This window comes from Falco peregrinus, chromosome 14 (genome assembly GCF_023634155.1).
Source record: "Falco peregrinus isolate bFalPer1 chromosome 14, bFalPer1.pri, whole genome shotgun sequence".
Taxonomy (NCBI): Eukaryota; Metazoa; Chordata; class Aves; order Falconiformes; family Falconidae; genus Falco; species Falco peregrinus.
Window position 1 is genome coordinate 4,957,563 of NC_073734.1, and position 24,466 is coordinate 4,982,028.

General features: G+C 48.8%; 1 protein-coding gene across 1 annotated transcript in view; it reads left to right on the forward strand.

Annotated features, from left to right (window-relative positions):
* Positions 1-1,493: 1,493 nt before the first annotated feature.
* Positions 1,494-24,466, forward strand: part of SLC7A5 (solute carrier family 7 member 5) — a 40,867-nt gene continuing 17,894 nt past the window's right edge. The window contains exons 1-2 of the mRNA XM_005235514.4: positions 1,494-2,229; positions 15,700-15,825. Of these exons, the coding sequence (XP_005235571.2) occupies positions 1,623-2,229; positions 15,700-15,825 (733 nt within the window). The 5' untranslated portion in view covers positions 1,494-1,622. The remainder of the gene's footprint in view (positions 2,230-15,699; positions 15,826-24,466) is intronic.

Genomic DNA, 24,466 nt, shown 5'->3' on the forward strand with positions numbered 1-24,466 from the left:
TTGCAGGTACCTGGCGTTTTCCCTGATTTTACGGTTGCGTGAACATTTTGCCTGGGATAAAGTATGAAACACTGTAACGAGGGAATGTTGGTAAATCTTACTTCGAGAAATAATCGGTTTGGCTTACAGCCATATAGGCCGTGTGATGGGGCTGATGTGAAGCTGGAGAGGCGGAAGAAAGGCTTCTGGGGTTTCAGGAAAATTGTGTGATAAATATGCTTTCCCGTTTAATTAATTGTCATAGTCTTTTCGGTCCCTTCAGGATCACGTTTGTCTTTGAAAACTAGAAAAAACATGCTGGATGCAAAAGTAATTTTTGTTCAAGCTTTCTTCTGAAACATGGATGCTTCTTTGAAGGGAGAAGCGGTGGAGTTCGAAGCCCCCGGGCTGGTGTGTAGCAGCCACTAGATGTCAGGTTCTGATCGGTGCTGAGGGGCCGCTCGGGATTCCTGGCGCGGTTGGGAGCGGCCGCGATGCCCGTTATCGGTTACTAACGTTCCTACTCGGTTACATCTTTCCCCAGAATGCAGATCTCACCTTTCTCCGAGGTGACTTGCAGAAACCTCCTGACCCACTGCCTGTACTGAGGCTGGGGAGGGGGATGGTCGGGGCAGGATGGACACCTTGGCTCTCAGACTTCGGGCTCCGACTTCTCGGTAGAGGTACCGCCTGCAGCCCGGGGTGGGAAGGAGCCTCGCTGAGCATCAGGGCTTCCAGGCTGCAGCCTCTGAGCTCTTCTATCCCACAAGGACCAGAGGGAGCCTGAATTTGACCAAGAATTGGCTCCCTGGGCACTGTTGTGAGCTATCCGAGTAAGTCTCCTCGGGTTCAAACCCGACGCCTTCACTGAGGTGGCGTGGTAGAAGTTGCCCGTTTTGCCTGCACACTTGCCAGGTTAGCAGAAAGGTTTTATTGTATTTTTTTTTGGCAAATGCATCTTTTTGGTAGTCTGGGTGCCTGAGATGACAGGAAGATGCCTGCAGTGCCTCTGCAGAAGCACGGTGATGCAGCGAGGGGCCTTGGCCCACGGATCTGTCAAACAGGAGCACAGCAAATGCACTGAGATCAGGGGGGGCTGGGGGGGCTGAGATCGGGGGGGCTGGGGAGGCTGAGATCGGGGGGGCTGGGAGGGGCGCGTGTTGCTGGATTTGGGGTTTACACACAGAGACCCATTCTGCTTTCTAAGAACAGCCGCCCAGTCTGGGGTGCAGGGTGACCCCCTCCCCTCCCGGCAGCGGGGAGCCCCCCGGGGGCAGGGGCGGGGGCGGGGGGGGCTCTTTGGTCCCCTTGGTCCCCCTCCCCGCCGCGCCTCTGGCCCCTTGCGAGGGGGGTGCGGGTGGCCTGCGCGCCTGGAAAGGGACCCATAGCCGCCGGTTCCCGGGGCCCTGCGACACCACCCTTCCTCCTCCTCCTCCTTCTCCTCCTCCTCCTCCCCCCCCCCCCCCCCCCCCGGAAAGGAGGCCAGCCCCGCTCCCCGCCCGGGCGGGAGGCGCTCGGCGCACGCCGCCCACCGCCGCCGGAACAAAAGGGGCGGCAGCGCTGCATGGTGGCGGCCCCGCGCCCTGCCCCCCCGCCCCGCTCCGCGCCGCTCCGCGCCCCGCTCCGCTCCGCTCCGCGCCACCATGTCGGGCAGCGGCGGCGCCGGCAGCCCCGGCAGCAGCGGGGTGAAGAAGCGGAGCCCGGCGGGCTCGGCCGCCTCGCTGGCGCAGGAGGAGGAGAAGCAGGCGATGGAGAAGATGCTGGAGGCGGCGGATGGCGGGGCGCAGGAGAACGGCTGCGTCCGCTCGCCCTCGCCCTGCGCCTCCGCCGAGGCCGAGGGGGTGACCCTGCAGCGCTCCATCACGCTGCTCAACGGCGTGGCCATCATCGTCGGCACCATCATCGGCTCCGGCATCTTCGTCACCCCCACGGGCGTGCTGCGGGAGGCCGGCTCGCCCGGGCTGTCGCTGGTGGTGTGGGCCGTCTGCGGGGCCTTCTCCATCGTGGGTGCCCTCTGCTACGCCGAGCTGGGCACCACCATCACCAAGTCCGGCGGGGACTACGCCTACATGCTGGAGGTGTACGGCTCCCTGCCCGCCTTCCTCAAGCTCTGGATAGAGCTGCTCATCATCCGGCCCTCCTCGCAGTACATCGTCGCTCTGGTCTTCGCCACCTACCTGCTCAAGCCCATCTTCCCCGTCTGCCCGGTGCCCGACGAGGCTGCCAAGCTGGTGGCCTGTCTCTGCGTCCGTAAGTACTCGCGGTCCCTCTCCAGGTGCCCGCTGTCCCGCTGCCGCACGTGGCTGCCCGCTCACCGTCGCCTTCCCCAAAAGTCTGCCCAAACGGCTAGCTGCCCTCGAGCCCGCCGCGTTGCAGGAGGTGCACCATCTCTCCTCTGCTCCGCTGGCTGCATACTGGGGGTCGGGGGCTGTTGTGAGCAGAAAATGCGTCCCATCCCAAATAAATTGAGCAAAATATTCCCCAAATGCCGGTTACAGGCTAGCGAGCCTCTCTGATTTCCAGCAACGCAGTGAGCAGCGTGCAGCAAATGCAACATGCGTTTTGCCTTCGTGCTGGAATGGGATTTCTCCTGCCCTCCCGCAGAGGTGCGTTTGGCCGGGGTAACATCTCCTCTTGCAGCCCTGCAGTGCTGAGGGGCCGCGGGGGCTGCGGTGGGTGTTTGTGTGCAGAGGTACGTGAGGATAACGTGCAGTTGGCAGATTATCTGTCACGACCAACTGGTGCTGAACATGGCCTGTGCTGCAGTGCCTGGCTGTTTTCAGCACCAGTTTTGAGACAAGATGTTTCTTGGCTGTATGTGCACTGATAGCAAGCTCAAAACCTGGGGTTTTTTGCTAGCAAACATTGCGTTTCGTGAGGCATTGCCTTTCAGTCATGCTGTGATGAATTTAGGGCCGCTGATGTTGCCATTGGCACGCGGATCGATCTCTCCTGCTGCAGTTTTTACCATCGCTGGTATTTTGAGGTCTGCGGTTTTGCCGCTGACACCCCATTTTCCATTCCTCCAGTGACTGCAAAGTCACTCTATCCAGATTTCTCATCCTTTAAATACAGGATCATTTTCTGCCTTTCTCTTCTCATTTTCTGTTCAGTCTGTGTTCTACTCCACTGGTAGTTCTTGTGCTGTTGTAAAGATGTACGTTGGGAGAGGTTATAGTTTTTTGTGAGGGCTTTGTAAAGCGCGTGTTCAGTATACGAAGTGATGATCAGGTGGTCTTTTAATTTTTTCATTTTGAGGTTGTGAAGGGAAGGCTGCTTGTTCGTGCTGTCCAAAGGGAGATTGTGTTAGATTCCTTCACCCTCTGAGGATCGCAGGCATTCAAAAGTGGCAGCACATGGTCGTTAGAGGAAGATAGATTGTCTGTAACTGTCTTCATACACACACTGACCAAATCTTTGGTAGATGACAATAAGATAAATAACAGGTGGGACAGCAATTTGTACATTCTTTGGGCGAGGTTGAAACTTACTCATTCCCCAGATAAATTTTTAGGAACGTAAGGACAAGTAGACAGGCATGTGGACTTTCCATCCAAGTTTTTAACAAAATGAAGTGCATCTATCAAGGAAATGCACTAACCCAACTGAGAAAGCTGTAGCGGGGTTAGAAAAGAGTTCTGCTGATGGGTTTCTTGCCTCAAGTAGGGCCTTGTGAAAAACCTCTTTTTAGAGCTTTCCTTCAGTCTGCAGTGTGGTTTCTTCAGTGACACAGAGACAAGGGGCATGCATGCATGTGGCGTTCACGTTTTTCTGCTGAGAAGCTAACAGAATTAGAGCGCTGATTAAATGGGCTTTCTTGGTGTTTTATGTCAAAGTTTCCCTGTGCAGGAACATATTGTAGTCGACAAAGCCTTTGAGAACATGTTTCTAATAATAAGTAGTTTTTCCTCTGCAAGATCTTTCCCAAAATAGGTAGGATGAGGTTTTACTGATCAGAAAAAAAAAACCAGGGGTGAAGCAGACTTGCCCATGGCAAGATCTGGTTCTGTGACCATGGATTGCAACATGAAATTTCTTGATGCCAGGTCTCATTCCTACTTAAGCTCCTCTAATAAGTAACATGTCTCCAACCTCCTTTTGCTAGCAATTAGTAGTTTTCCTGAAGCAGAATTTGTTCTTTAACCTTTATCCTGAAATGCCAAGGAAAGAGTTGCTAGTTCTACAAATCTGCGTAATTTCCATGTGTTTCTTCTTCAAACTTTATCCCCCCCTACACCCTGGCTACTATTTTGTTTATGCTTTGGGTTAAATTTTTGTTTGTCTCTTTCGCTACAAAAGGTTAGTTCATCATGCTTTGCCTTCAGCAAGTTAGTGTTCTGTAACTTTGATTTTGCAGTTAGCTTGTTGACTGTCTGGTGCCAAAACCACATCATGATCTAGGAACAACAAATGAAGTAAATCTGGTCCAAGGACTTAGCAAGTCACACAAAACTTCTATGGACTAACAAGCGGCTTTGTTACATGGTTGTTCCCAACATACCCCTACCCAGGGAGATATTTATGTTTTTTCAAGAGCCCTGGGGTAGGAAAAATGGCCTATTTGTACATACGCTCCAGAGCATACACTAATGAGTTACCTCAAAGAGGGGAAGAACAGTTTAGGAAGCAACAGGGGAATGTGGGGCCCCGGGGCTGGAATACAGTTGACTTACTATGTAGCTAAAACCCAGCCGTCCAGAACAGTACCAGCTGTATTCTTTGCAAAGTTTGTATCTCAACATAAATGCAATTGGCTGCATGGCTTCTAGTAACGGGAGAAATAACAACAGTTACTCGTTTCCACTGCGAGTGTTACCAGTGTTGAACAGTGGAATAAATAACGTGTTGTTTGGTATTTGCCACCGTGAAGTACAGAAATTGAATTCCTAGGCATGAAGATAATCTAAATAAATCACAGTCTTGAAAGAAAGAAAAAAATAGCTGGATTAGGGAATTTTGTTCCCCTTAAGGTGCTGAGGAAAACAAGGTGGGTGGTAAGTAAAATTTCACTACAAATAGGTATTTTCTGCTATCAAGATTACGATCTCCAGCCAGTTAGTATTCAAGACTGCTTCTTCCATAAGACAACACGAACGCTTATTATAGCTGCCAAATAAAAGTGTGGGGAAGTCTTCCTGTGGCAAGATGGGTCAAGCTGTTCATCATTAGTGCGGTGTATTTTATGTTCACCGCGCAACAGCCAGTGCTCCCTGGTTGTAAGAATTTCCAGGTAGTTTGGCTTAATGCTTTTCAGGCTGCGGGTTTCTTGGGAAACTCAGAAACCTGATCGTGTTATTTTAGCTGTAAGACTGGCTGGCTGATGCTTTTAGAACTGATAAATCATAAAAGCAGATGCTAAGGGATAACAAACACAAAGTCTGCGTGGTATCCAAGTGTTTTTGAACAGGAGAAGTTAATGAAACTGAGAATTTGTGCATCTGCGTGAATACCCAACAATAATTTGAATTCCCCCAAATACAATCTTATCTAAACCAGTTTTACCCCTTCTATAGAGGATGGAGGCACAGTTACTATGTCCTGAGGTTTTGTGTTTGATGGCATCTACATTACAGTATTAGTATTGTACATGGCAAAGAATTAAACTGCTAAGGATTCTGTACTTGGTGTCTCAGGTGCAAATTTGAACCTACGTAGATAAATGAGGATCCGTTGTATTTGTTGTTGGCTCCTCTTCTTGTTCTCTTGAGAAAGCATCACAGCGGAACGTGCATTCACACTGTACTTCCAACACACTTGTATCTTTTTCTGCTATTTTCTACAGTTTATTTTTACTTAGAATTAAAAAATACACGCCTTTTAACAGAATATTTAGGTAGCAAGTGTAGCTTTGAAAGAACTTGTTGTTTATATACGTTGCAGGACCATCTTCATGTAGCAGAAGCAGGATCGTGTAAACCTGTTTAATCCTGTCTTTTTTTTCCCATGGAAGAGATGGCGTGGAACAGCATCCAGTTGAAGGTGCATCCCTGATGTCTTCCAGTGCATGTCGGTCAGATCCTCTTTTACAGTTGGCTGATGCTTGTGTTAACATTTCTTAAATCTGAACTGATAAATCTTAACAAAAACCATTAAAAAATCACAGAGCACAACCTAATACACAGTGTATGTTGTAGATATAGCTTAAAGATGGAAAGTTTCAAATTGCCCAGTTAAAGTTAACATCCATGTTCCTTATTTCCACCTGTTAATTTGCAGGTTTCCTACATGTGAGAGGTCTCTGAACTGTGGTACAGGGAATTCCCTGCAGATAAGGGGGATGAGGAATAACGCTGCTTCCAGCCCCCAGCTGCTTCTTGCTTGGTGTTTCGCTGGTGCCTGAACTGTTCTTTGTACACAGGTTCTTACACACAGCCTGCCACACCCCTGCTGTGTGCTACATAACAGGTTATTCTGTAATTTACTTATTTCTTGACAGTGTAATCTGCCCCACAGAAGCTTGAGAAACCCTGCCAGTTGCATATAATTTTACTCTTCATCTTCAATGTCAAATCAGTGATTTGATTGTTAGCCTCTGAGGCCTTTTATCACTTGTTAATTATATATGCTCATCTGGCACTAATAACCCCAATATTGCTGCAGCAATATCTGCTTCTTCCAAAGCTACAGTATCTTAATCTTCTTCAGAATTTCTTTAGACTTCCTTTGCTGCTTCTGAAATATTTTGGGCGCTTCTCCTGCAAGCATGGAATTCCTGCAAGCACGATCACCTATTGCTCATTCGTCTCTTTTGTTATGAACAGCCTAATAGTGGAAGAATTAGTAGCAGTCAGCGCAGAGTTGAGTCATATCTAATAGCATAAGTGCCTGACACCCCCCCTGAGTACATTGTGAGTTAGAGGAGAATGGTATCAAAGCCGGGGTTTGGCAAAAGTGTCTAAACACATGCCGTGAGTGCTTGCCAAATTATAGCTGTAGTCCATAAGTGAATATTCACTGTCAGCATTTCAACTAGAGATTGCAGATGTTCAAAGCAGGAACATCTTCATTTGGTATTAAGGTTTTATTTTAATCTGACAAGTTTGGCTGCTTGACTGGCTGTTCAAAGTGAAGCTATGGGTAGATTTTCAACCCATCAGGTATTAGATGGTTAGCAAGGCAAACACAAAATACATCTTGTGCTTGTCTAAGATGGGTTTTATTTTGCAGCATCGCTACTTGGATTTAATCTGCCAGGACAAGCAGGGTGTGAAGCTTTAAAGAGTTTGAAGACTTTCCACCGCTGCCCCCCCCCCCCCCCCCCCCCCCAGCCCCCAGCAAGGTGGATTAACTGGCTAAGCTTTAGCAGTAAATATGCGCTTGTTTGATCAGAGTGGAGGGAAAGGGCCTTTGTAGAATCCCTGCTGTATGCTAATGCTGCAAATCTGAGGTTGCTTTTTTAAAAGCTGTGTTTAATTAGAGAGAGTAGCGTTAATGAAAACAGCCTCTGACACTAGTAGGACTCTTCTGAAATGGGTGACGGTTTGGAGGACTCTTGAAGCACAGTAAGCAACGACCGCATTTCTTGGCACCCCTCTCTTGGCTCTCGCAACAAATGTCCCATTAAATTTTATTGTATTTGAATGATTTACATTACCACTGAGATCCTTCAGAGTCTTTCTCTTCTGACATGAACAAATTAGGAAGGCTTTCTCAGAGAAATTCTCCATCGTCAGTCTAATTCAAAGCAACATCACTAGGTATTTCAAGTATTCCAGGAGTCTTATAGTCCCAGTGTCAGATGCGGCCAATAGATCAAATGAGAAGGATGTGAGAAAGCGGGTTCTTGCCAGTCAGCGTGCAGGGCTGAGTTCTGACCCCCTGCTTAGGATAGGTGGTGTGATTCAGACTAAAACCTGCCTGGAATTTTTCATTGAGTTCATGACCCAGAGTTTAGCTCTCAGCGGTGAAGTTCAACCACCTTTCTGTGGATTTGTGGAACCTGCTTCAGTACAATTATGGGGAGGTGTTTCTGTGAGCATAATGTCTCTGTGGGCCAGGTAAGATGCCGTGGTTTGCAGGTCTGGTAGCTGACCGTCTGTTCGGCACAGATGGTGGTATGTCTGTGGGGCTTAAAGTGCACGTAACATATTAGTAAGTGTTGTTTGCTGTCAGGAAGATGTTTCATATCAGGTGGGCATGGTGGAAGAGATGTTTAGCTCGTGATAGTTATGGGGTCCTTTTAATTTGCTGGGAATGGAACAAATCTACCCCTTTCTCCCATTGCAAAATATCTTTTGTTTGTCTTCCTGTGGTAAAATGACCTGTTTTGTGAAATTGCGGCATCATGTAATTTAGAAACTTTGACAGTAAAAACACAAGCTTCTTTCTAAGGAAACAAAATAGTTTACTACTACTACTAGCGGCTAGGAGTTAGCTCCCCTAATATTAATGAATTCTTCATAGTTTTTATTCAAACCACACAGTTTGAATAGCGTAAACTGAACCTGCCATTATTACAGAACCTGGTACCAAAGCAACGGGTGCGTTTACGTAGGCTTGAGATCCAGCTTCAGCAGTTAATTGTGCGCTGAGCTCGTCCTCCGGGCAGTTCTGGCGCTGCCTTTTGGCCCTGCCTGCGCCGCACTGGTTGGCACAGCTCGTGAGAGAGAGGGATGGCAAGTGAGTGCTTGTTAATTTATTCTTGCGGAATTCTGGAAACCGGAGGGTGTGGATGCTGCTGGGATCTGTGGTACATGATGAAATGATAGCAGCATCCTGCTTTGCGCTAGCGGTGCTGGCTCCTGGTGCTGGCTCCTGGTGCTGGCTCCCAGCTCCGACCTGTTTCAGCACCAGGGACTTCCTGGAACTGGAAGCCGGTGCAAGGATGGAGCGGTGACGCTTTCAGGGGTCTGCAGCCATTTGTTGGGGAGAGCCAGAGCTCGTGGTCTCAAGGCGGGTCTGGAGGCAATCTCTTTTCTTAAACTGCAGCGTTAGGGCAGCCTTCACCTTCTCCTTCCACCTGTGGTCCTTTGATGCAGCTGTTCCCCCAGTCCCCAGCACTGCTGTTTTGGGAAGGAAAATAACAAGGAGACTGTAAACAGTTGCCAGGTGTGTTTATTATTATAAGTTGATACATAAAGATACATTTGCTGTGGGGTCAAGTGCTCCTTTCCAACAGCCTCATGTGCTACTAAGGGTTTCCTTTCTGCAGACTCATTGCCCTGACTGTTCGGTTTCTCCAGAGACTTGTCCTTGAAGAAATATCTGCAAAGTTTTTCCTTCTGCTTTTTCTCTTTACTGCCTTGCAGGGCACAAGTCTTCACTCAATACCCATCAAGTGAAATTTCCCAACCCGTTTTCTGTCTCTGTTCTTGTCTGTATGTCTCATGCTAGGTTGTGCTATTAGAAATAAGACATCTGAGACTACTGGAAGACGCTGCGGCGTCACAACCACCTGAATATAAAGTGTGGGAGTTTGGCCTTAGCGTCTGGTTAAGGCATTGACTTGTCCCATGGGTTTAACCGCTGTAGTCAGTATAGCATAATTCCTTGTTCGTACTGTGTGGAGTAATTTTATTTTCCATGTGTCTGACCTCTGGTGAGCCTAGGTAGCAGGGTTTTTTAAAGCACGTGGACCAGTTTGTGTCTGTGCCACGTGGTGCTGTCATCCCTGTGGTTTGGCTCTTGGTGGCCACAGGCTCAGTGTATATTGTCCCTGTGTGAAACCTGGTTGCACCGTCTTTGGTAGAAGAGGAAACCGCTTGTCCAAGATCTGCACTTTTGCCAAGAGCGAAAGGAGCAGCCTTGCTGTGGAGCGGGGAAATGGGAAGGAGCTGAGAACTGTTCTGTAACTGTGAAGAGAAAATCAACATCATCTCGTGGTGGATGGTAAACTGCAGCATCGTCTTAGGACTGTAAGGGCTAAGCCCTTTGGAAATGTGCATTACAAACAGGAATCATTGCATGCTTTATCCTCTGTGTGTGGAGGTGTTACAGTCCCTGTTTTCCTGGAGGGGAAGCTGAGATGGAGGATTTCCCTTCATTCTTCCTGTTTCCCTCCACAAGTCCCGTACCTTACTATGCATTTTCATGCTGGTCCTCTAATACCACAAAAAAGAATCCGTGGGTAACTTGCAGCAAGTTAATTGAGTTCACTTCTTTAAAGCAAGCTACTTACATCTATCCTTGTCACAGAGGTGTATACTGAGTTATATGGGAAGCACTACAGGTCAAGACCAGGGAAACCTGTAGGAGAGGAAATAAAGGACAGAAGTGGCGTTGTGCAAGGCTCCCGAGGTATGTAACCTCACAAGCAGCATGAATGCAGCTGTGCCAGTACCTCAAGAATTCCTACAATGAAAAGCTGCTAAAGATCTTGGGTTGAGCAGACTCCCGTCCCCCATCAGCAAGTTACATATGGTGCTGGAGTTGGATCCTTTTTTTCCCCTGCGAATGAGGACGAGTGCGCAGAGCTGTGGATCGGCTCCTTGCTTGTTTGCTTTTTTTTCTCCGAACAAAGCCTCCGTGAGCACTGTCTTTACTCTGCCTCTGATCCACGGCCGTGTTCCATTACTCCAGGAAAGCTGCGGCCCTGCCTTTTTCTGTAGGGTAGTTGCCAGGACTGTTGCATCATAAATGCCAAGCCCTGTTGGTTTACCTGTGTGCGGGCTTCCTTCATGTCCTATTTGCTTTGGGCAGAACCACATACCCTCAGGGCAGCTTTACTACATCCTGCCTTTCCTTTGTAGACATAGGAGCTGTTGTTACATACCGTGTGTTTGTTGTGGACTTGTTCTACGTGGGGATTGTCATGATCCCTTTCTGTGTCTGCTTTGTAAGGGTTTATTCCTGTTGTGATCTAGAAATCAGGGTTGGGAGGCATCTTGGAACTTGAGTTCAAAGTAATATGCCCATAAAATGTGAATTGCGAGGAGACAAGGTTCTTGGTCCTATGCTGTAGTAATCAGTTTATCCTTGGCTCCTCCCAGTAATGGGGAGATTACCTGACTGGGCAGGTGAGTGCCAGCAGGACGAGGTTAAGTGACGTGCCTGAAGCCAGCGAGGACTACTAGAACAGAGTAAATAACTGAAGCCAGACCCGCCGTTGTCTTCAGAAAGCCAAACTTCTCTTTGAAAGCCTCTGGCATCCCCTGTGGCTTGAGTATCTTGCAATGACACTCACTCTCAGCTAGCTTGGACAGTCACTGGAAGAGATGAAGGGGTGAACACCACCTTGTGAGCACGTTCTCTCGACAGCAGTCAAAAGCCAGTATCTTTCCTACTTCTGGCAGAAGTACATAAATATCTTATATCTGCAATCACTGCAGCTTTCTAGCTCCTATTATCCCAATTATGTAAAGTGTTTGGAGAGGGGCTGCTGGATCAGACAGAGCGTGTCACGCCGGGTTGTGCTGAAATCCTTATTCCTAGAACGATTCCCGAGAATGGCCCCGACAGGTCACGCTGAAAGTCTGCCTGGCTGCACAGCCGGCTTTTGGCAGGGCCAGTGGCCTTAGGAAAGGTGCTGCAGAAATTAGGGCAGTGCCATCCGATCTTTCCCTGCTTTGTATCATTGCCCTGATGTATAAAGCTGTGGCCGTACAACTTTCCCCCGTTGTTCACGCGGAGCAGTTCATCTGAGGTGAACGGAGCAGTGCCAGGAGGAGTCCTGCAGCCCCTGCTTTGCAGAGTAGCATCTTGGATCAAAGGAATAAAACTTTCTGCTGTAAGAAACCCCAGCCCTCTGGTCTCCCGAGAAGTTGAGCAACCACTGGAATTTGTCAGGGAGCTTTACTGAAAAAGTACTCGGTCTGTCTTTTCGTCACTGTGTCTGTAGGATCCTTCCTGGTGGGTGGGACTGGGTTGTTTTGGGGGTTTTTTTTTGGCCCTTCCTATCTTGAAAGCATTTAAATGTAGTAACTCCACCACACTCCTTTAGGAAAGACAAATATTATTACATGGTGGGAAAAGCAAAGCAGAGAGATTGTGACTCAAAGGGCTCTGAATCACAACTGGCGTGGAAGAAGCTTTCAGTCCTGCTTATAGTCTTGGCCCTAAGTGTTTTCTTATTTTTACAGAGCCTGTTTATCTGGCACCAGTGTGTTTTTAAGGGCTCAATACTGACACTTCCATTGCTTTTCAGTTTCGGACTGTGTAGAAAGCTTTTGCCTTTTATGTACACCGTTGCCGTCCCACGGTCCATCCAACCGAGACTCTGTACAGAACCAGAACGTGAGAAACGGCCCCAAGAAAGTCAGTATTTACCGTGGGGGCTGAAGCAGCTATTGTCAAAGACACAGAATGCCTAAATGGGGAAGGGAATGTCACTGTCACACCTCTGAGGGCTGTCTTCACCAACACGAAAAGTGTGCTTTTAGATGTGTTAGCTCATCCTTTAAATATCCCTCTGTAAACAGGGAGAGTTTTATTTTTAGCGTAATTGCTGGTCGAAGTGAATCCTGGATCTTTGGTTTCCTCCCTCCCCTCCCCGTTAAGGTTCACTAGAGGTGCTTTTAGTAGATGATTTGTCATCTGTGCTTAGTGATACTTCGCTGTGTTCTCTTCTCCCCCCTCACCTCCCCCCTGTAGCACAGGCATATGTAAGCTGACCTTGCTTACCTTTGTTTTCCCCTCCCCGTGTATCTGGACAGTGTCCCTTTTAGCGTACTGGTTGGAGGCAGATCCATTGCAATCTTGCTGCAAGGGGACAGAGCTTTGCCCCTGCACAGCGCTGACGCTGCTGGCCTGCTGCTCGAGGCTGAAAAGCCTCCACGCCTGGACTTTTTGGTCTTTCGTGCCGTGTCTTTCGAGTGAGATGCACCGTATCGGCCCTGCAGAGCACAGGGTGAGGGACGCTGGGACGGGGTGTTACAGAGGGGGGAGGTGGTGTGGCGGGTTGGCTGGCACGGTTCCTCACTGCTGGCTTTCGGCTGGGGCAACCAAAGACCAGCTCGTGCTGTCCTGTGGCTTGTGTTAAGAGCTCATGGGAGTACGGGTGTCCTTCCGAATGGAAACAGCTCTGCATTGTTTCAGTCTCACCCACTCCAAATACCCAGACACCCCCAGAGTGCCAAAGGGGCTTGAAAGGCATGATTAAAAAAAAGAAAAAAAAAAGTGATTCTGAAATGCCTTATTTCCTTCTGGCTTTCATTCTTGTAAGACATATTCGATCATGTGGTTTTCTTTGCAAAGCTGTCCAACTCTTTCATTTCTCCAAACTTTACATTCTCTTCTGTTGAGATGACGCTAGATCCAAGGGGTTTGGGGGTGTGGAAGCCAACTGTCCCCAAAGCAGTCATCATACTCTGGGATGTGCAGATGGAGCTGGCTTTGCTCTTCCCTGCCCAATGGTCCCCTACCAGCAGCCTTTCCCTGACCAACGTGCGGACACTTCAATCCTCTCAGCCTGACGTGTAGTGGGCGTAGCAGCTCCCAGCCCCCTGTGAATGAACGACACGCTGGATCCCTTCTTGCCTGCCTGTGCTCTGAGTCACCGGGAAGCCCTGTCACACTCGGCGCTCACTTGAGCAGGAACACAAAGTCTCATCATTGCTGTCAGACCCCGATACTGTGGTCCCTGGTGACCGAGCTCTCTGAAGCCAGCCTGTGGGTATGTCTGAGCCTGTCTGTGCCCATGTGTTCCAGGAAGGCTATTCTCAGCTCTGGCATGGGCTCTGTGTGCATCTTCCTGAACTCTTACCAATGCAGTTGCTTTCTCACAGGCAGGGCAGGATGGCAGTGAGGCAATAAGGCCCTTTTAAATGCCTAAATACTTCTTCCTCCTCCCATGGTTTTATTTCTCGGTTTGCAGTTTATTGTGCCGTTGCTGGGAGGCAGGGTGTGAGGCTGTGGGAACGTGCCATAGCTCCAAGCTGGTGAGGTATCGGCAGCTCTGGTGCTTGGTCCTGCTGTAAGGCAGGAAGGCAGGCTCTGCCGGTCCTGGGCCACCGCCTCGTGTTGCAGGTGCTGAGTGAATATGGGGGGTGCTGGTGCCTGTGTCCTGCACTCGGGGCACACTCAGCTGGGTACCGGTCTGTAGCTGGGAGGCCACCTTGCTTCAGAGTAGGGGTGCACTGTGGTTTTCTGTGATGTGTTGAGGGTCTTAAGGCACTGGGTGCTCTTGAGGGTGGTAACCAAGCAATCCAGCTACGGGTATTTCTGCCTCCTGTGGGTATTTCTCCTATCCGTCACCTTCTGCCTCCATTCTGAAGGACCCCGTGTGGCTCAGCCCCATGGGGACAGGCTTGTGGCCAGAGTCTCCACCAGCAATCTCTTGGAGAGGCTGGTGGCCTGACAAGGATGCTGCTGAGCCCTCTCATTTCTCTGGGGGTTTGATTAAGGCTGAAATATCTCCATCAAATGCTCTGGGCTTTAAACTGCGAGTGCAGATATAGCCCGTAACCTCAAGAGAAGGGTGAGCTGCTTCCGAGCTGAATATTTTCAGGAGCAGCTGTTTGGCTCTGGTCGAGGCAGTGGCGTCCTGTGAAAATGAGCTGCAGGATGTGGGAAGGGGCCTTTGCAGGAGGGCAGAAGCCAGCTTGGAAATGATCCCGCTGGGAAAATCCAGCTCAAGACGAAAGGTTGAGATCTGCTCCTCCCTGAGCTGCTCGGTGCCGGGTCAGCTCCGGGGGCTGCTGGCAAGCTGGTGTGGAGGCAGCGAGGGGTGGCTCGGTGCAAGGGAGACAAGGAGGAGGGGAGGGCATGCAGCACGTAGGGCACTGTCATTCTCTGTGTGACATTTGCCTGCCTCTATAACAAGCAACAGGCGCTGGGGAGTGGGGAGTGAGCAGGGCACGAAAATAGTAAGTGATTTGGAAGAGCAGTAAAGGCTTTAGCCGTTATTTTCTGTGAAGCAGGTGAAACTTGGCCAGTCAGCATCTGGCTTTAGATAAACCCTAGTTCATGCTGTCCCTTGCCTGGTAGGAGTGCCACACTAAATAGCAGCAGGAGTGGGTGATACAGAGGAGGGTGGTGGAGGAACAAGGCAAAAAAAGGTAGGAAAAAAGGTTTCATTAGGTGCATTAACCACAGAGCAATTTGTCGGTAGCGGGAGCTTCTCGACAAGCAAAATGCTGACGGGGAGGCAGCACGATCAAGTCCAAGAGCAGCCACAGCACATCGGAGCCGCTGAGCTGCTCTGCGCAGCCGTCTCTTCCACTGCTGCCGTGCTGAGCACCTCTGAGAGCCGGCACGGCCGCTGGCACCGCTGGTGGAGTGGGTCGGGCAGAGGATGAGGGTCTCCTTAGATCCAGCTGCTCTTCCCAGCTGTGCCACTTGCCGAACAGGTCGGGCCAGGGACGTCTCTTCCAACATGTTTAGGCAGTGGTGTGGCCTCCATAGCCTTTTAGGTGCTAATGTTACACAGATAGCTATATATCAGTTCTGGGAGCTTGTCCTGATGTTTCTATGGTGTTTTCACACCACAGCAGCATTAAACTGGATCCACTTAACAGGGATTGCAACCAAGCACTTTGATGCTAATGGTTGCAGTAAGGGCTTTTATTTATCTGCCCTCAGAAGCATACTTCCCAGGGCTGCAGGGCAGTTCCTTGTCCCAGGGAGCGTATGAACTGTTCAACCCACCTATTGCCAAAACGAAAGACGAAACAGAGAAGTGTGTGGCTGCAGAGCCTTGCTTTTGAAAAGTTACTACTTTAGGAAGAGAGTCTTTGTGTGTGTTTAAGTTTTAGCAGAAAGCAAATGCCAATTTGTCATAATTTGGTTTGCATTTTAAGTGTTTCACTGACAACTGATGTGCCTTTTCTTGTCCATTTCCCTTAGTGCTCCTCACAGCAGTGAACTGTTACAGCGTGAAAGCTGCTACTCGTGTTCAGGATGCCTTTGCTGCGGCCAAGCTGCTGGCGCTGGCTCTGATCATCATTCTTGGCTTCGTGCAGCTTGCAAAGGGTGAGTATGTTTCCCTGTTGAAGGTGGTGTGCAGTTAAAGCAGAATCTGGGAATTAGGGATAAAGCCCGAGAGTCCCAACCCAAGCATTTCAGAGATAGCAGAAGTGCTTTACAAACATCTTCCGTTCTCTTGCATGCTTGGGTGATACTTCCACCTTGTGCTTTGAGTGCTTTTGTGCATTTTATTTGCGAGATTTTATATTTACCTAGCCAAAGTTATGCTTGATTTCATGCTACTGGAACCCAGCATATATCACCCAAGCTCTTTCCCACTTGGTGCAGTCACTGTGTGGCCTCTCCCTTTGAGATCTGCAGAGCTGCCAAGTCTACAGGGAATGAAAATTTTGGTGCTGTGGCTCTTGGGAAGTCTTTTCTGTAACTGGTGGCTGGTCATGGCCATTCGCTAGTAGAGAATTATCTGCATGTGCAAACCAACCCCCAGTAACTTTCCTTCTTTCACAAACTGCCCCTGCACGTTTCCCTTCCTCCTGCCTCAGGTATGGAAAAGCTTGGTTGGGTCCGTGGGGTCACACGGGATCAGGCGAGGCTGCAGAAACCACATGATGAACAGTGATATTAGGGCTCTCAGCTGACACTAGCACACATGTCTGTCAACTAGCATCTGAAGGAGGAGATAAAAATGGGAAGATAAAGCAAATTTCTGGTGGTTTTGCTTGTTTTCTTCATGCACACTTAAAGTCCTCTCAGACCTAGGGAGATATTTTGTTCCAAATCCATCTGATTAACTAATCCACACAGATAAGCTTTACTGTGTGCTTTTTTTGTGGTGTTTTGTGGAAATAAACTTTTCTTAAGGAACAGTACAGGCCCTGTTTGTTAAATGTGGATAAAAGTCTGCCCATAGTCCTGCCTTGCCTGTCTCTGCACTGGCAAGCATGTATGTATGCTTGTGTGTGCACGTGGGTCTTTTTAATTCCTGTCTCAGCTATGGGAGCCAGTGCTGTCTTTGCAGAATTTCTTGCTTTATCAGAGGTTTTATTTTCTTCCAGCTCAGTGCCTACACTCAACAGAAACATTGTTTGAGGCTTATCACAAAATATACCTCCTTCCTCTTCATAACTCCCCAGGCTGCTTTGCTCAACTTTTTTTCTGTCTTAGAAGGACAAGGATAAATAAACAGAAATCTGTGTTAGTTCTTTAACATTTTAGCGTAAAGGTATATTTACGATTGTTTTTTGTCTGCAGGTGACAATCTTAATTTGCATCTGCAGAATCACTTTCCCTCCCTCTATACTGTCCTTTTTGTCAAGGGTGGATCGCTTTCTGCCCTGGTTCCCCAGGTATAAGTACATGATATTTCCATTGACTTGCAGCTGTAACCAATAAGACATTTCTGTCTTGTGCACACACCCCCACACACACCCCCATCCTATATTCCTCTGTCTCAGAAGCTTTTTACCTCTTACAAAGCCTCTTACAGCTTCAGGTTTTCCTAGCTTGGAGAGGTGCAGCTATGACTTGTGTGCATCTTGCACTACAGGCCATTGCACATGACATTTAGTTTTCTGCTAAACCATCCGGCCGCTTCGGACAGATTGGAAGGTAATAAGATCAAAAGTGATAGTTAGCTGGTGACCTCAGAAGGCAAACCCTTTTTTTCCTGCCTGTGCACACAGTGCTCCAGGTAAAGCAAACTGGTTCAGAGTGGGAACCTTGGGATCTACAGAGGGTGCTCCTCACAAAGTCCACGTTTACACCTTGTCCCAGGTGGCACGCTATGCTTGTCTGGGTTCCTATTTTACAACGTGCTGCCTGGGATTCTACTTGTGGTCTAACGTGGATTGTATTAATCTCCTTATGGAAGTTGCAGGCTCTCCGGCAAGTCCCTAAGAATGTGCAAGCTCCTTTCGTATGCCTTCCCATAGCTTCCACCTACATTTTGCAACTTTCTCAATTTTTCTTTAAATCATGCCAGGTAACATGATGCTTTTATGTAGCAGGGATACATCAAGAGACTGTCTTTTTTTCTTCCTTTTTTCTTCAAGGAAAGCATACTAGCATCACGTAAAGCATACTGAAAATGGGAGAGTACTGCGCTGTTCTCGATCTTTGTTGGGACAAGAAACGATGGCTGCAAGCTGTGAAGCAAGGGGTATTTAGATTAGTTATTAGAAAACCACTTTTAACTGTATATTCAGAGGTCAAGTGGATTGTCCAGAGAGGCTGTCTCACTGGAGATGCACAAGGACGGATTAAGCAGTCTCTCTCGGGAGTGGTTTAAGTGAGTCGAAGGTGCCTTGGAGCAGGGGGGACAGAGCCGGTGCCCCTGGAAGCTGCTGTGCCGGTGCTCTCTGCGGCCGTGCTGTCATTACTGGTACAGTGCAGAGCTGCTGGGTCTTCTCTAGGCAAAACACTCCAGACCAAGTCTTTTAAAGCACTGATGCTTTGAAACGGGTAGCTTTTTTCTAAAAGCCCGTTTCACCTCTGGGTAGGTGGCTGATCCTGATTCCTATACGTAACCACAGGGCCATGCCTTTACTGCTCCTCTGCGTGCCCTTGCTTTCTGTTACACTGGTTCCAATGCTCTTCAGACAAAGAGGACTCCTACCACTACCAGCTGGGTAAATTAAGTCCCAAGCCAGAGTGAAATACACACCATGTGGATTTGTCTGGGGCTGCAGTTTCTGCGGCGCTGGGGTTGTGTATCCCGTGATGGTCCGGATAGCACCTGAGCAATGCTGATTAACTCGCTTTAATGTTAGTGTCCCATTGCTGGCTTGTGTTTACAGCATCTATAAACAGAGGAGAGGAGCAGTGCCACAGTTTCTTGCTCAAATGTGGAAACTTCTGAGACTTCACAGAAGTATGTCTTTGTATTGACCTCCCACCTTCAGCTTTTGGCTTTTCTTTTTTCCTTTCATTGGATATTTTCATTATTTTCAGAAAAGCAGTAACATCTCAAGACGAAGAAATATGTGGCGATATTACCACACAGAAAATAGTGTTTCCTTGTGATCTTTCTGTGGACAGCTGTTTTACATCACTTCTTTCATGCGACTTCAAAAGAAGGGTGGAAGTTGGTTTCCTACTTAGACAGCCTTTCAGCTGCTTGAAAGTTGACTCAGTATAGCTGACCCATTTGGGATGCAATTATTTTACTAATACAAAAGTTGCACTTTTAAAAGCCTTTGGGTGGCTGCAGTTGTGTGGCTTTAAAAGTTCGGTGTCCTGAACTTGGTATATTGGTGTGTAAAACCTTATATATGGACCCCCAACGGCAGAGCCCACCAGTCTGTAGCGCTTAAATAGGATAAATAACTTACAGCGTAGACAGGATCAGTATTTTTTCACTCTGATATTATGAAAACTAGGCTTATTTTTGGTTCTACTGTTCTACCAGCTCTCACAAATTGCCTTCTGTCCAGCCACCTCTGGGTACTTTTTGGCGATATTCTTGTCCTGGGGAGCAGGATGCCCAGGACCGGACTGCGCAGCTGCTTTGGGCAGTGGCTGTGCAGGTTTGAGGGATGCTTCCCGCACTGGGTGCGACACGGTCTGCGGTTAGGTCTGCAGCTGTGCTTTTCATACCCGATCACCCTGCCACCTCCCGGTGCCTTAAAAATTGACGTGGGTGCGATGTGGTTTAAAAAAAGTGCCAATCTTTAGGGACATGGTCACACTTTTTACAAGCAAGGAAATTCAGGAAAGGTTTTGATGTAAAAAAAAAAAAATTCTAAACAAACATATCACAGCCATGTTTCATATATATTCTTGTCCATTGTTGATGTCCTGGGGCTTCTGAAATGTTTAGTTACCCACGGGCAGATCAAGCAGAGAGGTGCCATCCCCAGGTGCCGCACGTTCGGGGAGTGCTGTGGTGCTGGGCTCCAGCACTCGCTGCGATTCCTCACCAGCAGTTCTGCTCCAAGAAAAAAAAAGAAATCGGGCATTTGGGACTTGGGGAAATAGAATTTGACGCTTGCTTTATTGAATTATTTTTATTGAATTTATTGTCCCTTTTCCCTCTTAATGCCTAATTTCTGATCTTAAATTTCTTGTCTGCGGTGCCTCGAGTGCCTGTTTGATGGCAGCAGCATTATTCTCACTTAAGTCCCTTCGTTGGGTTGTCAGAGACCAGCAGAGCTGCATCTGCTGAACAAGCACAGGGTGAATTAAGGACAAAGCAGGCAGGTTGAACTCCAGACATTTGCCATGGAGAGTTCAGACTAGGCAGGGAGTTTTGTTCTTAATCTTGGGGTTTTCTTTTAAATAGATGCATACAGTGTCAGCCAGCACTGGCACCCCTCACTCCAATATCACGTGTTCTTTGTAAAAAGATGTTTAGAGGTGTACTTGTGGCTGGCAGATTCTGAACTCGACATGGGGGAGGGTTCTGAAAGTACTGAAATGAAGAGTCAAACCTTCAGTCATTAATGTGAGCTTAGCATGTTGGTGAAGCCTCCTAAAAATATCATTAAGTACTCCAGGTGTGAGGCAGAATCTTGGCGCCATGGGGCTGTGTGTGCATCTGGGTGCTGCTTTCATTTATCGAATCCCTTTGCATTTTGCTAGAAAATGCCTAGTTGGTCTCTGTCTGTCTCTGTGAGGGTTATTTTGCTAGTTCCCTGCCCAGACTTTTTTTCTTTGCCTTTCTTTTGATTAAAAATCCCATGATTAAGAAAGAACTGAGGGAGAGAAAGTTTACTCAATCTTCCTTTCCTCCCAAATTTTCTTCTCTGCTGCCAGTGGCAACGTCAGTTGAATGTCCCAAAAAGCCCCTTGAGGCAGCTGTGGAGTGAGAGCTGGGGCAGAGCTCGGCCAGCAGCAAAGGCCAGGGTAGAGCCGAGCATGGGGAGGGCAGGGCTGCTCTGCGGGGGTCCTGCTGACACGGCAGGAAAACTTGATTTCATGGCTGATAATTAAAATCTCAGGCTCCCTCAGGTCTCAAAGCACAATGGTGCACAGAGGCTGGGAGAAAACAAGAGTGATCATTGTATGAAGTCTCTTTGGTTTGTACCTACGTTTAATCACGCTTGGCCATCCAGAGATACACGAGCCCTTAGCACAGCTAAAGAAATCTGCTGCAAGTTTTCCTTTGGCCCGGTCTCATCTCTCGTGTCCGTAGCGTGAACCTGATCAGCAGGTTGATGTTTAGGAGTTTGTTTTCAATTGATTTATTGATTTTTTTAAAAAATATTTTTTCCCCTGCCCCATCAGTCACGACCTGCTTTTCTGCTAATGGAGGGTAGATGCAGCAATGCCTCTGGCACACTCTCTGTCATTGTACGCAGAGTGGTGGCCATTGCACTGGTGGCCGTGCCCAGAGGAACAAGCTCACCCAAGGGACTGGCTCTATCTAGGACACAAGCTGGGACATGGGAATCAAGTGATAATAGAGCTGTAGGTGTCTGAGAGGAGTTTGGAGCCCAAAGCCAGCGCTGACGGGTGTTCAGCCAGCCAGCCCGTGACTAACTCGCACTGTAGATCCTCTTTGGCAGACGGGAGGCAAAGCCTGTGGATCAGAAAAGGTCCCTCAAGCTTTTGAGTGCATCCCTGCAAGTTGGGGCTGAGGCTGGCGCACAAAAGATTGCAAGAAAAGCGTGCCCTGCAGCTGCCCGTGCTGTTTCTTGTTACACTGGCATTCAAAAATGCCACTATAACATGATTTTCAAAGCGTTAAGCTTTGAAAGAAAGCTGTTGTGCTTCCCTTACTCACCCTCTTGTTCACGGAGCACATGGACAGTGGAAGACTGTACCGAAGGAGAGCAGAAACAAGGAAGCTGGGAAAGCTGCCAGCATCCTGAACCTCTAAATCACATCAGCCATATGTCGGAGATTAATCAGGCGTCTTAACACTGGAGGGTTGATGCAACACAATTATGTTTTATGGGCCTCTCACTCTCTTATGTTTGATTTCTTTTCTAGCCAAAGGTGGATGCAAATGTTGAGGCCAGGTGGGCACAGCAGGTTAGCGTGCTCTGCAGCTTGCCTGCTCTGGTTTGGAGTGAGCAATGTTCATTTCTGCTCAGACAATTTTTTTTCTTGCCCTCTCTGCCCAGAAAATTTTCAGCAATTATAGATTCAAGGATAACAGTTCGGCCTGCTGGGACTTTTGCATTTTACAAGTGCAAGGTTGCCTGTCCAAAAATAAATAAAATGCATTTAATAACAACAAAACAACAACAGCTCCTCCCCCAAAATACAGAAGCAGTCGGTCAGTGACCTGTGCTGCTTGTTAAGCTCACTGTGAGTTGGAGTGGCTCTGTATGCGCACGCTGGAAGCTCGGACTCTAATGATGATGTGAACCGACGTTTGTTTAGCGTTGCGTATCGAGGCTCGTAGCTGCGTTAGCTCTTCAGGCTGGAAATGTGCTGTGACACCTGGAAAGCTGCTGCTTTAATCCAAGGAGTTGTGGATCGTAGCACGTTGCTCATTTTCGGCACGTGGAACGAAGTGCCAAGCGCTGAGCTGGATCAAGGTAGGTGCCTTGCGTGGGAGGCTGAGGAGCGCACCCACAGGGCACCCTGCTCACCCCTCTGGTGGGCTCGGTGGGGGTTAGGGCAGCCGGTGTGAGAGGCTCTGGTGGCTTCACATTTTTCCAAGTTCAGCTATCCCAGCAATGCAGACATATTTAACTAGAGAGCAGCTAATTCTCTGGTATTTGCTTCTGTGCATCTCTGTCGGGCTCTTCTCCCTCTGCCTCCCTGAAGTCTCTGGCCGCAGCAGGAGCAGTGGCTCATGCCTGAGGTGTGTCAGCGATAGCTCTGTGTCTGCGCGCGTGCCTTTGCTTGCATTCGAGACTGAACTTTTCCCACAGCCTCCGGCTGCTGGGCTGAACTGAGCGGCCTTGCCTGTGGGGCTGGAGATGTGGGTGATGGGCAGGGGGATCTCCCTCCCCAGGTGCTCTTGGCTCTCCTGCATGCCAGGCTGGTTGGCTCTGTTAGCCCCCAGAGCCTGGTCAGCTGGCTCCTTCTTGCTTGTCGTTCTCAGTCCCAAGTTTCTATGGATGTGGATTGCATGTGTTGCGCAGATAATGAAAAGAAAAAAGCTTATGGAAGTGACTAGAAATCCACTGGGTGGTTTGTTCAGGGTTTGCACCTTGCTGTGACTTTGCCCAGATAGGGGCAGACAAGGGGACATGTAGGAAACACCTTTCCATGCCATGCTAAGGATCGAAGGGACCCTGCTTATCCAGGGTCTCTGCAGTGCCCCTGTGCTTTCCAGCTGCCGGAGGAACCCAGCATTTTGAGGTCAGGGCTTGCGCCGCTGCTTCTGGGTCTGCTTCTCTCTTTCCCATCAGCAAATGTTACGGCGGCTGATGCAGAGGTTGTGAAAATCGAGAGGTTTTTGCTGAGGAGGAAGATAAAAAGGTCTTCTGGTGACATCAGCAGGATGCAGAGAAGGTGGGAAAGGTGCTAAATGCTGTCTGGCCCAGGTGGTGTCCTGGTGGGCAACTGCAAAAGGAGGAGTTGTGAAGCTTGAGTAGTGGGGTGGAGTGAATGCAGGAGCCCAGACCCATGGTTTCACCCTGAAGGAGGAATAACAGCTCTTTGTAAATGGTATTGACAGAGCTTCCCAGCACTGGGAGGAGAGGAGCTTTTCTGTAAACCAGAAGGTTGTAGCTGAAGTGAGGGGAAGTGTCACAGCCTGTCCGCAGCTGCTGGTGAGAATTGGGACGTAAGCCAGGAGCCTCTGGCTCCTCCTTGGATGCCCACTCTGCTCTTCCAAGGTTCTGGTGCTGTCTTTCAGACCCATAAACTTGTCTGCTATGGGACCCGAGTTTAATAGCTGCTGTTCAAACCTGCTTAATGCAAAGCTGTCTGCAGAGTGGTGGCAAGCAGAGAAGAGCAAACGGCTTTATGTGGCTACCAAGTGTGCGTTTCCCAGGGAGCTCCGAGCTGGCGAAGAGATGCTCTCCTAACCCTGGCCCCTGCACGTTTCTTGCCATCTCATTATTCTGAATCGGTCTACTGAACTCTCGCTGCTTTTCACAGAAAATGGCTCAAGAGCTGAGCTGATCTTCTCCTCTGGGGTTTTTCCATGTATACAACACGTTTCTCCCTGGCTCAGTTTCTTCCACGAGTGAGACACACTGAGGGCCCCCCAGGTCTTGCTGAGCTCTCTAGATGGCCATGTTCCCTCTCCTCGCTGTTTAGGCAAGTTAAAAATATTTAATTATCATTAAATGCTTTCTGCAAGAGAAGATTGCTGTGCTATTAAAACCGGAACAGACATGACTGGGGAGCAAATGAACATTTTCAAAGAAAGGGTCTGAACATGCAGCACGTGGACCCAAAATAGGTCCCTCCCGCAGAAAGGCCCCAGGTGACCCATCGCTTGCCGGCGCAATTACCAGAGTCTTGGCAGCTGGCAAGATCAGCAAATGGGGTTTATGTCAGAGCTTGTTACCTTAATTTGGTTAATTGTAGAGCAGAGTGCAGTTGAACAGCCAGTTCAAATCAGGTTTCAGATCTCTGGGGTGCCGGGCATGGGCAGGGCATTGCCTAGAGAGCAGTGGTGGCTGCGTGGGGTGGGGGAGGGCAGGGGAGCCGGGAGGGTGGGCAGAGCATGGCTTCGCCCAGGGTGCGCTCGCTGGCAGACCTCTTGCTCTCTGGGAGCGGTTGGGGCCGTGCTTGGCAGCCTCACCTACAGATCTGTAACCCTAGTTTGATCCAAAGT